The sequence below is a fragment of the Dromiciops gliroides genome, chromosome 5, assembly GCF_019393635.1.
Source record: "Dromiciops gliroides isolate mDroGli1 chromosome 5, mDroGli1.pri, whole genome shotgun sequence".
NCBI classification, from domain to species: Eukaryota; Metazoa; Chordata; class Mammalia; order Microbiotheria; family Microbiotheriidae; genus Dromiciops; species Dromiciops gliroides.
Window position 1 is genome coordinate 20,372,051 of NC_057865.1, and position 12,784 is coordinate 20,384,834.

At 47.7% G+C, this 12,784-nt stretch overlaps 1 protein-coding gene across 1 annotated transcript; it reads right to left on the reverse strand.

The window, feature by feature from the left end:
* Nucleotides 1-1,826: 1,826 nt before the first annotated feature.
* Nucleotides 1,827-9,609, reverse strand: GGCT (gamma-glutamylcyclotransferase). The gene is made up of 4 exons (XM_043969324.1): nt 9,174-9,609; nt 6,814-6,959; nt 4,996-5,131; nt 1,827-2,491 (listed from the first exon to the last, which is right to left on the reverse strand). The coding sequence occupies exons 1-4, from the start codon at nt 9,309-9,311 to the stop codon at nt 2,354-2,356; spliced, it is 558 nt and encodes a 185-aa protein (XP_043825259.1). The 5' UTR covers nt 9,312-9,609; the 3' UTR covers nt 1,827-2,353.
* Between the last annotated feature and the right edge of the window lie 3,175 nt (nt 9,610-12,784).

The following is a 12,784-nucleotide window of genomic DNA, read 5'->3' on the forward strand; positions in this document are numbered from 1 at the left end:
AGATTTTTGTAAAGCCCTCTGCAAACCTTAAAGTGCCAGGTTCAAATCCTCTGCCTCCCACAACCTGTGGGACCTTGGGCAAGTTATCTGTAAAATGTCTAATCTGCGACGTTAGTGTATCTCCCTCGGGCATACTCCTAGCATCAGGGCTGACAATGACTCCAAGGCTGTGCCCGTGACACTGGCTTCAGTGGGCCACTAATGAGAGTGAAGACAGTATTTTAAGGATTTCAAGTTATAACTAATGAAAAGAGAAGCTTTGCTCCATAGCTTGAGCCACCGTCTGGAGGCTGGCACCCCCAGTCAGAAGCAGAGCAGCTGGGTTCAGACTGCCACTTGACACCAATCTGGGCCTGTTTCCTTATCTATGATACCCAGGGGAGTGGCTGGATTTGCAAGGTCTCATCCAGCTCTGTGAAATCCTGTGATTTCAGGAAGTCAGACATTTTGGACTTCTTAGCACAACAGGTAGGGAGTCATTACCTTTTATACCAAACGAGGAAGACCCAAGCCCAGGGGCATCACCGGGATCTAGGCCCCAGCACATTGAACTCCGTGCTAAAATAGCCCAGCTTCAAGGGCTTTGTAATTATTCCTTAAGTTTCTAAGTGGCCTATCTGTCTGCAGAGTTCTGGGCCCTTTGTTTAAGATGCCCTGATGCGATAACCATAAACTTTTTTTTTTTCTGTTTTGAAAATGTCGGTAACTTTGGTGGCAAATGGGAATATGGGAACTGGCTCCTTCCCAGGCAGGGTGCAGGAGATACGCCAATGAGGGTGACCTTGGGCTAGAACAGAGTCGTGGGGTGGTGAGATTAATTAATGGGACTACCATCCAGTTTCTGGTATCCACTGGAATACCCCAATCAGATCCTGAGGCCCTGACAATACAACTTCGGAGGGAGAACTTTGAAAATTCTGGTCAATTCTCTGATCTGAAGGCTATAACGTGTGGTCTGTCCAGTCAACCGTGGCTCATCTTCCTGCAGATTCACAGCTGAATTCATAGCCCCTGAAAGCTTGCGTCAGGGGCCACGAGTTCAAATGCCCTCTCTGATGTTTGCTACCTGTGGGACCATGAGTCACTTGACTTCCACACTCCTGGATTTCTTTACCAGTCAAACGAGGGGGCTGGACTGGCCTGAGGGCCAGGAGCCCCATGGGCCTCAGTTTCCTTATCAGCCAAATAAAGGGAGTTGGACTAGATGACCCTTCTAGTGCTAGATTGATGATCCCACGATTCCTCTTTTCTGAGAGACCTGTTTGAATTATGGCCAACTGCTCTCCAGAGCAACTGAAATGGTTTTTTTCCCCAGCATAAACCCACGGACTCTTCTCCAAACTATTGGTTGGGATGGTTGATGAAATGAGCAGTCCTCAAGAATAGGGATAGGAACTCCCAGAGGAGGATGCTCCCTCCCTCGATGCAGGTTGGCACCTCCTCCACATGCAGCCTCACATTGTTGCTTGGAGCACTGAGCTTGTGGCTGATCCTGGGGGCACCAAAGCCCCGGGGTCAGAGGCCTTGAACCTGGAGCTCCAATGGCAGAGTGGAGCCTGAAAGGGGGTAGTTATTATTATCCCCATTTTCAGATGGGGAAGCTGAGACCGAGGAAGGTTCAGTGACTTGCCCAAGATTGTCGAGCGGGTGGTGCCCGGGAACAGATGGCCCTGGGGGGCCAGCTCTCTATCAAGCCTCAAGATTTCAAGAACTCACATTCCATCAGGGAGACCTCGTCAGTCCAGCTTTCACTGATGGGCCCACACACACCAAGAAGAACAAGAAAATGAGGAAGTGTCCTCCCACAGAGCCACAAGCACAGATGGTTCAGATAAGAGCTTTTACTTCTTCCTGTCCCGTGTAAGAGCAGAATCCCTGTGGTAGTACAAGATCCAAGTACCCTCTAACGGAGCATTCACATTCACTTTCTTACCGAAATGTCCATCTAGCTAAAGCAATCTCCAGTTTCCCCACCCTGACTAAACAAAGTAGAGCAGCTAGCTCCTGTGCTCTGTGTCCCCTGCTTGTCAGACCACACCTAGTCATGGCTTCCATCCAAAGCAAGATTTCACTGGGTACCATCTCACACTGCCTCAAGGCCTAGCCTTGAGCCCAATCCCCAAAGAAATCCCCTAGAAGCAAGAGAAACTACCAATAGGCAGCAGCATTTCAGAAAACGGTTATAAATATATTAATGCAGTGATGTCTCCTGAATAAGTTACCGTGGACAATCTGGGATTGATCTTATCCAATATAAAAAATGCAAAGGTGGCAAAGAGGGACAATAATGAAAATAAACTATGAGGCAAACAGTTGGGTTAGATACACGTTCCAAAATCATGATGGATGTCTGCTATAACGGTTCACTGGTGGCGGCTTCGATTTCTTGAATGACTTGTACCGGGCCTTTGTAGTGATTTGTTTCGATCTCTTCTAGCTTCCTCTGATATTCCGAAGGCAGGCCATTCTGCCTGGCGCCCTTGCAGATGACCTGGAAATGAACACAAAACAAAACGAAGGTTTCAGGTCGGCTGGGATGTGCAAGCTGTGATTGCGTTCACAGGGCCATGTTACAGTAGAGGCTTGCCTGGCCTTTAGAAAAATGAATGCCTACATGCAAATTATAAACTGCCTTCCCTTATAAAATGGGAATAAAAAAACCACAACTAAATCCAGTAATGACCAAACTTCCCCAAAGAGAAATAAAGATATTGCTTGCCTCTCTTCTTTGTGGAGGTGGGGGAGGGGACCCCGGGTGTCAAACATGGCATTTATTGGCAGACTTGGGTGAAATATTAGTTAATTTGGCAGAATTGATTTTTCCCACTTTCCCTTTTTTAATTTTTTGTTTTAAGGGATGGCTCTGGGGTGGGTGAACGGATATAGTGGGAAATGAAGGTGATGTAAAGAGAAAAAGCATTTTAAAAAATTAATTCAATTCGATGACTGCTTCGGGGTGGGAGGGGAAAGGGAAGGAGGGATAGGATTTGGAACTCAAAACTTTAAATCAAACTTTAAATAAAAACATTCATTATTTTAAAAAATTCAATTCAAACACAATCACTTCTCAAGCATTCCTTCAGTGTAAGGTACACAGAGGGTCACAAACAAAACCCAAGACTGTTCTTGCTCTCATGGAGCTCACGCACAAGTGCATTTAGTACAAAGGCCACTGGAGGAAGGCAAGGCTTAATAACTGGAGGGAGGAGATGGGGAGGGAGCAGGGCAGGGAGCAGGCGCTGGCACCCCCTGCTGAGACCTGAAAGAAGATCAAAGATGAACATGTTTCCTAGTTGAATCAGAAACAGAGAATGTTCTCCAAAGATCTCTGCTAATTTAATGGCATTTTCCCCATGGGTTTGAAAAGTCACCATCTAGGCCCTGGTGGTTGTAAGCAGGACCACCATGCTGCCCACCATCAGTGTCCAGCTCTGTGAAATTACACGGATTCTCTCTGAGGAGTTTTTAGTAGAAGCTGTCTTCTCCACTCTTGGCTGTATGTCTGTTAAATGTTACCTGACCGGATGTGGGCGTGGGGAGGAAATGAGAGGGAAGAAGCAGGGATGAGCCTAGGTTCTGAGCCCCATCACCGATGGAGAACAACTTAGCAGGAACCAATATGTTCTGCTTATAGCAAACCATTTTCCTTGAAAATGTCTCTATGAAATTACAGTATCAATTAACTCCCATTTGCCATTAACCTTTTAAAATTAAAACCTTGTTAACAGCATCTTTATTTATTACCTTCACCTTCAAATATACCCCTCCCTTCTTGCTTGCCCAGAGAGCGTATCTTAGAACAATAAGAAAGAAAGAGGAAGCTAGCCTACAGTAACTCAGTCCTGGAAGATGCAATGTTCTACACCCCAAGTCACCACCTCTGCAAGGGAATTTCCCATGATAAAAATCAGTCGGTGTTTTCATAACACATAAAAACTGAAGCCTTCTTTGATTTCTGCAAAAAGTGTTTTGCAGTTATATTTTTAGTTTTTAAACTGAATTTTTTTTTAAATTGAGAGACGTTTACTTTCCCAGACTAAATTTCATTCTTTAAATAAGGTTGGCCTCAACAGTTTTTGTAATTTTGTAAATGTGCACTTTAGGGAAAAAAAAAAAGATCTGGAGGGTTGGAAAGCATTTATGTTAAAATCAGGTACCTCAGGGCCCCCACCGGCAGATTAGGAATAGGCATTTAAATAGCACCTATTGTGTGTGTGAGCTGTGCATTATATACACACACACACACACACACACACATATATATATATATATATGTACACACACACACTTATTTATATAGGGCTTACTATATGTCAGGCACTGTGCTAAATGCTTTACAAATATTGTCTCATTTGATCCTTACACAACCCTGGGAGGTAGGTGCTCTTATTATCCCTGTTTACAGATGAGGAAACTGAGGCAAACAGTGATGAAATGATTTGCCCAGCCAGTGTCAGAGGCTGGATTTGAACTCAGCTCTCCCTGACGCCAGACCCAGCATTCTACCCACTGGGACATCATCTGCCTGTAAATGGGGATAACAAGAGCACTTCCCTCCCAGGGCTGTTGGGAAGATCAAATGAGGTAACATTTGTAAAGCGCTTAGCAAAGTGCCTGGCACCGGTAGGTGCTATATAAATGCTTATTCCCTTCCCCTTGCAGAGTAAACAAAACATAATTAACAAACCCAAAACAACTCTGAAAACCCTTTCCTCCATTTCCCTAATGACAAATGGAAGCTTGTGGGATCATGAATTGAGAGTTGTCAAGGGCTTTTGATATCATCTATTCCAACCCCTAAATTTTGCAGATTAAGAAACTGAGGCTCAGAGTCGGAAGTGATTGCCCAAGGACACACAGGTAGCAGAGGTGGAGCAGCTTGCTCACATTCTAACCACAATCCCAGATCCCCCCCACTTTCCACAGCACTGTGCTAACTCTCTGGAGACAAATTCTCCCATAAAGAGACAACGAGCATCCATACTGGCTCCTTACCTTTTTATACTGCGGTGAGGGGGCTGCAGGGACATAATCTTTCATCTGGTAACATCGGCAGTTCAGCGCTTTCCCTTCTTGACTGTAAACGTCAATTTGTATTGGAATATATGTTCCAGTTTCAACTCCTTCTTGTCTGAAACCCCAAACCAGATGTTCCCAGTGAGTGCATTTTCCCACTTTCAAGTATTCTGCAAGATCCTTTGTGCAAGGTGGAGTACACACCCAGAATGAAAGAGAGTCCAACTGTATAAGAAACACTGATTCTTCTAGTCCCAGGGGCTCGGCACCTTTTGTGGGTCTGGGGAAGCCATAGTGTTCAGTGTATAAACACAGAGGATTAGAAAGAAAACCAATGACAGCTAAATCATCATCAGAACTTTTTTTTTAAAGGTCACAGACTACAGGTTTCAAACCTCTGTTCAAGATGTTTGGGGAACATTTATGTTCTAAGTGTTTTCAGAAGAAATTAATGGAATAGCAGCCTTCACCTTAGAAGTAAATCATTCAGTGGGCAGCTAGGTGGCACAGTGGATTAAACACCGGCCCTGGAGTCAGGAGGACCTGAGTTCAAATCTGGCCTCAAACACTTGATATTTACTCACTGTGTGACCTTGGGCAGGTCACTTAACTCTCACTGCTCTGCAAAAAAAAAAAAAAAGAAAAGGAAAAAAGGAAAAAAAAAGGAAATCATTCAGGCAAGATGAGCCTGCAAATGATTATGACTCCACTTGTAACTCTCAGCTTTTCTTACCAGATATGCTGATATCATGCTACTAAGTGGTTCTTTCCATATGTGCGCACCTGCAGTGTAACTGCTTTCTGTGCTAGGAAATAAATGCATGGGACTTGGCAAAGATGTCTATCTCTCCTAAATAGAGAGAAAGGAAAAAAAAACCAACTCGATATCTCCCATTCCCACTGACACATCCGACAATGTATCCCTCTCTGACCCTTCTCCCACCCCAACTCAGAGGACTAATATATGCCCTAGAAAGGGCTGAGGAGGGATCCCTTAATGTTTAGATCACTACATTAAGGTTCTAGACAACTCCGAGCAGAAGCCAACGGCATCTTCTCAGACTAAAGCTAGGACATTTGAAATCTCTAAGAAATGGGAAACAAATTATTCTTAAAATATTTGTTTTTTGGAACCTAAAGTGAAACATGTATTGGTACTTATTTATTTATTTGGTTCTTTTGGGGTTTTTTTGAGGGGCAATGAGGGTTAAGTGACTTGTCCAGGGCCACATAGCTAGTAAGTGTCACGTGTCTGAGGCCCCATTTAAACTTGGATCCTCCTGAATCCAGGGCCAGTGCTTTATCCACTTCACCACCTAGCTGCCCCCGGTACATATTTATTTTTTAAAAGCCAATAACTACCAAAAAAAAGAAAGAAAGGCATTTATTTTCAGATGAGCCAGAGACTGCAAAGCTTCGTCCTCTAAGGGCTCTGAAAAAGAAAATGCATTCTGCTGAAATGAGCCTGATGAATTTCGAAGTACACCATAATCATTTGAACACAAAATCATCCCCTTTGTATAACAAGCTTGGTTCAAAATAATTTGAAATGGAATAGGCCCAACATCCCCATCATTAAAAAAAATTTTAAAATGCCACATAGCATTTTTCTTTTTTCGTCTTTCGTCTTTCTCTTTTCTTTTTAAAAAAACAAAAACACGCTACTTAGCATTAAGTTGAGAAGTCAACAAGCATCCAGATATGTGCCAGGCACCAGACTAAGCACTATTAAGAACCCAACAGACACATACCCTTTCTCAATTAGAATTATTGAAACGGTAATTAGGAGTCACCTACTTATCCAGAGAACTTATATTTTTCACGTGCATTTTCCACACGACTCCCCAAACTTCATCTCCACGGCTCTCAACAATAGTAGCTACACCTCCGTGCCAAGAGGTACTTGTTACACCCTTATAATTTCCAAAGTCAACTTTGAAACCCTGCAAAGGAAAACCAGTGCAATGATGATCAGTCTTTGCTTTGGTTCAGAGCTCCCTTCAATAGCTAGATTCGCTTTTAAGGCACTAATTAGCATTCTCATTTTCAGCAAACACTGGAGGTGCTTACAGTCAGTTAATACTAGTGGAATTTCTTGGTGATCTAATGTGTTCTCTGTCCTGTAGGGGCTTGAATTAGAAGGAGGTTCTGTATCTGCACAATCTGGCCATCAGACTCTCAACTAAACATACAAATACCTTTATTGGTGTCTCTAAAGATTTAGCTTTCCTAGTGGATTTTTGTGCCTACCCTCTGAATGAATACCAGTAAAATGCAAAGACTGTGTCACAATCAGCTGCCAATTGTCCTCAGCCGGCTAGCCATCTGCCAGACCTTTCTGGAAAGGTAGACACAGATCTAGTTATATCACAGAGGATTTCTGCTGGCCCTTACAAACCGGATTCATCTGGTTTATTGGATATTTGAAAAGCTGATTGGTTATAGGAAAAATTGATCAAATCAGGAGCTGCTGGCCCAAGCGCTCGTACTGTTCTCTCTTCTCTCTCTCTCTCTCTCTCTTTCTCACACACACACACACACACACACACACAATTCTCTTACACACACCCACACCCACACCTTCACTCTGTCAGAGGCTGCAATTGAGCTTTTTTAACATCACTAAATCTGGGATTTTGTCATCCTGTGGGCACTTCCCAGATCACAGCCCCTCCCTACTTTAATAGGCAACATCATGAGTAATTGCCTTTCCTTTTCTTTCTTTCTTTTTTTTTTAAACAGTTCGACACCTGGCGGCCAGCCTCTCTTGACCCTCCAATGACAGTGCCTGGCTGGCCACAGCCAAAGCCTTCTTTAGACGAACAGGACTGACGAGGGCCAGAAGGGTGCCTTCAAAACCCCTGGGGTGTCATCAGAGAAGACAATGCATTATTTCAGCAGCTAGGTGGCTCGGTGGATGTAGGGTTGGGCCTGGACTCAGGAAGACCTGAGTTCAAATCCAGATGAAGACATTTCCTAGCTGTGCTAACCCGGGCAGGTCCCTATTCCTTATTTTCCTCAGCTGTGAAATGTGGGTAATAAAAGCACCTTCCTCCCTGGGCTGTTGTGAGGATCAAACGAGATCCTTTTTGTAAAGTGCTCAGCACAGTGCCTGGCACATAGTAGGCAGCTAAAGTGCTTATCCCCTTCCCCTTTCCAACAGAAAGGACTGGAATAACAACCTCACCATCCCTGAGGTGGACGGGGCACAGGATCCACAGGAGCGAATAGCAGGTACCACCTAAACCTTACCACATACACCCAGACCCAGCTGGGGGGGGGGTTCGGCTCAAGGGACCTTTTAGGTCACCTTCCCTTCCAAAAATGGGTGTGAGGTGGCTCCAGTCCAGATGGGGTTGACACAGACGGCATTAGAGGAGCCACATGCTGGAGGAGGAAGGGGGTTTGAAATGCACAGCTTTTACTTGTTACCTCAGTGACCTTGGGCATGGTGTGCAGGGGACAGGGACGGGGAGAGCCAGGAAGACCTAAGTCTGTAGCCTGCCGCAGAGCCTTACGAGCTAGGTCACCCTGGGCAAGTCAATGCTCTGTGCCTCCGTTTCCCCATCTGTCAAAGGTGGGGGCTGAACCACAAATCTGGTCCAAATCGAGCTTTAGGACCCTGGGAACTTGGCTGGGGTTCAGTTTGGAATCTTAGGGGTGAACAGGAACTCCCTCCCACCCAGGTCGGTGGCCCTTCTCCTGCAATCCTCTGGGGCCCAAGTATCCCGACAGCGGCGGGACAGAGGGGAGTGGGGAGTCCCGGGCTCCCATGCCGGCCCCAGCGGGTCATTACTACCAATGGGTCCCGGACCTGGCCAGTGGCAGCACTTGAACTCGGGTCTTCGTGACTCGGCAGCCAGCTCTAGCCACTAGGCTACACTCCCCTTGGCCGCGCCTACGGCTGGACGTTTGCAAGAACCTAGGCCACCCTTCCTCCTCTCCTTTTGACCCCTCGGGTGGATGTCCGATCCGATGACCACGGTCCTGCCGCCCACCACCACTGCGCCCGTCTAGTCCAGAGCCCCAGGGCCGGCCGGATGCCTTGGCTCGAGCCGGCGCCGGCCGCCCCCCGCTGGGCGGCCCCTCCCACCCCGTTCCCGGCCCGCCGGCGGCGGGCCTCAGTTTCCCCTCCTGTCCACCCGCGGCTCCCCGACCTGCAGTTTGGCCACGCAGAAGAACTCGGCCGAGGGGTTCTTCAGCTGCAGCCGCTCCTTCAGCAAGTTGCTGCCGTAGGCGAAGTAGAGAAAGTGCTCCCCAGACTCGGGATCCGCCGCCGGACCCCCGGACTCCATGGAGCGTCGAGCGCATGCGCGGCCGCCGGGCCCGCGGCGGGGGGGAGGTTTTGAGGGGGTGGGGGGCGAGGTTCAGGCCAAGGCCGAGGCCAAGGCGGACGGCGGCCGCCCCCCGCCGGCCTCCCTGCGAGGCCCGCGCTTCAGCGGCCTTCCCCGGCCGAGTAGGTCCGGGGCCCTCCCGGCGCCCACGCGCTTCGTCCGGGGTCCTCCGCGGCCGGCTCCCAGGCCAGGAGACCAGCAGCTCGGCGGACAAAGCAACGCTTCTCCCGATTGGTCGCCGGCCCTCGGCTCGTTTGTGCAGCGCCCCCTGATTGGCCGAGTCGGCTCCCGCTCCTCCCTTTACCCCTCCGAACTGCCGTCCCGCTCTTTTAACAGCTCCCAAACACAGCTGGCCCCGAGCTGCTTTCAGATTGGTCCCATGCGTCTAAGGCCCCTCCCCTTCTCTCCTTCCATTGGTGAGTGGCTGGAGTGGCGTGGTCGCCGGGGGAAACGCCTCCAAATAGGAGAGGAGGGAGGAGAAGCCGGGCCAGAGGTCCTGGGAACTGGTCCAAGTTGTCGGGTCTGCGGTCCTGGGTGGGGCGAGCTAACTGGGGCGCCCGGAAAGGCTTCGTGGAGGAGGTGGCCCTCGCCTGAACCCAGTAAGGAGGTCGAGGTTCCAAGGGGCGGAAGGAAAGCCTTGAGGGCACGTGGGAGGGAGGGGTGGTTTATGCAAAGGCGCGGAGGTGGGAGATGATGCGTCTAGTGTGGAAACCAACAATAAAGCCCGTTTGACCGGACTGAAGAATGTGCGAGGAGGAGTGATGGGGAACCACACCAGATGCCAAGCAGTCCACTGGTAGGGTATCTGGGAGGGAGGAAGGGAGGGAAGGAGGGAGGGAGGGGAGAGGAGAACCAGGCGAAGGACAGGGTCCAACGACCCCTAGGCTGCAATGCAGGGGGTTGGGGGAGGCAGAGAGACTGATCGGGCGGCTCTTGCAGTCGTCTGCATCATAATCAGGGTACCTTAAAGACCATCCAGCCTAATCCCCCACTTTGCAGATGAGGAAAGTGAGGATAGCGCCTGGCACCTCGAACTGGCTTGTTGGTGAATGAATGAGATGCGCCCAGATGCCCCCTTGATCAAGGGGTAGCAGGTCTCCTCCGTCCCCTTTTCGGGATGAGTTCGAAAGCCTGGGACAACCGTCCTGAACTTTTCTTTCCCCTTCTTTCTCATTGTTAGCATGGGCGGCAGCCTCCTCCCCCCCCCCCTCGAATGCAGCAAGGTGTCCTAGGGGGGCTCAGCTTCTGACCACCCCCACCCTCCAAGCTGGAAAGACTTGAGTGAGAGGGGAAATCCCAGGTTGGTCAAAGGGTCCCTGGTTGTTTTGGCCACAGTGACCCTTGAAGCCCTTCGGATAGGTTGTAGAGGGGTTGCTGCCTGCACCGATGAAGAGAATAATCCCAGACCCTTCAAGTGACCACTCATATCCGAGGGTGTGATTTCCTCTATTTTCTCATAGAAATATCTCAAATGTAAAAAGCAACATGGGAGATCAATCAATCAGCAGGCATTTAGCTACAAAGACAAATGTGAAACAGTCTTTCTCTCTCTCTTTTTTTTTTACAGAGGAGGAAACTGAGGCAAGCTACAGTGAAGTGACTTGTCCAGAATCACACAGTTAATAAGGATCAGTGGTCAACTTTGAACTCAGGTCTTCCTGACTCCAGGCCCATCCATCCCTCTCTCTTTTGCACCACCTGGCTGCCTCACTTTACCAAAAGGGAACTTCAGAGTCTTCTTAGGGCTGCTAGAAGTATTAGAAGCATTTCTTTATCAGATTCCTCTGACTTCCATCAGATGTTATTTTCTCATTGAACTTGGGCTCGTTGGCCACTTGGGGGCAGGACAGCCAGCTTGGTTCATTTTCTTCAAATTCATCTCAGAGGTCACAGAATTTAGAAGATGGAGGGATATCCAAGGCAGGTAAAGGCCTCTCATTTTGCAGATGAAGGACCTGAGGGTGAGAGAGATGATGTGATTGACACAGGGAAGTGAGCAGCAGAGAATAAGAATGGGCACCCAGCCGTCTGACTCAAAGTCCAGCATTCTTCCTGCCCGAGACAGCACCTGTGTGGCCTCAGGAAGCTTACCAGACCTCTTTGGGCCTCAGTTTCCTCACCTATAAATAAGGGAGGGTTTGGCCTAGAAAGACCCATTTCAGTGTCAGATCTTCAAATGAATGGGAGTGCTGGGCCTGGAGTCAAGAAATCTCATCTTCCTGAAGTCAAATCTGGCCCTTGACACTTACTAGCTGTGTGACCCTGGGCAAGTCCCATAACCCTCATTGCCCCACAAAAAAAAAAAAAAAAGTCTTATTGATTCATTAAGCTTCTGACTTTTTCAAACACATTTTCTCCCCCCGTGTTATCTTGAAGTCACTTGATGCAGGTGGCTTCCAACTTCCATGACGTCCATCAGGCATTTGGAAATCATATTTCAGTTTAAAACACAAGCTGAAATGCTAAAAGTAGAGGCTTATTTCAAGAGTTTAACTAATAGTTTAGGTGATTGGCACCTACTTAGAGGGTGGCTTGGTTTCAGTGAGGCTTTGGGCCCAGGCTCATGAGACCCTCCTGGGCAAGGCAGAAGATCAAGTGCCTAGCTGTGTTAGGTGGGCTTATATCTGGTTTAACAAAAGTTCTGGTTTTAGGATATTAGCTTGGCTGGCCCATGAGCTATTAATGGTTTTTCAGTTATTCAGGGTTGTCTTTATGTCTGTAACATCAACAGAAGTTCTGTGATCACATAGGCAAGGCATGCCACGATATAAGGCATTTGGGCCTGGAGATGCAAATTCATTGAAAGCATATTTTTCATTAACGCCAAGCATTAACAATTAACTCACAGAATCTCATGTAGGGACTTTGGGTCTGGAAGCACTGAGTTTGAATCCTGCCCTTAGAGCTGTGAGACACTGGGCAGGTCAGTCAGCCTCCCTCAGACTTAGTTTCTTCCTCTATAAAATAAGGACAATAATCCTTCTAGTACTTTCCTTACAGTGTTGCGAGGATCAAATGAGATGTGATGTATGTAAGGGCTTTGCAAAGCATAAAGCACCATGTGAGTGTTTATTTTTAATTATTATTACCTATTATCTCCCTCCTCAGGGTGTCTGAATCTCTGTATATTCCCAACACGTAGCAATGTGCGTTGTACATCGAAAAGACTTAATAAATACTTTCTTTATTAATTTGTTTTTATTGTTGAGGGAAACCTGTGCAGTGACAAGAAGATCTCACAGTCAGGAAGGCAGGAGTTCAGACAGGTATGTTGCCCAGTGGTTAGAGCCTAGAGTCAGGAAGACCTAAATTCAAACCCAGCCTTAGCTGTGTGACTCTGGCCTGATCTGTTAGACTGTTTGCCTCAGTGTCCTCAACTGTCAAAGGAGAGGATAATAGCGCCTATTTTCCCAGGGTTGTTATGAGGATCAAAG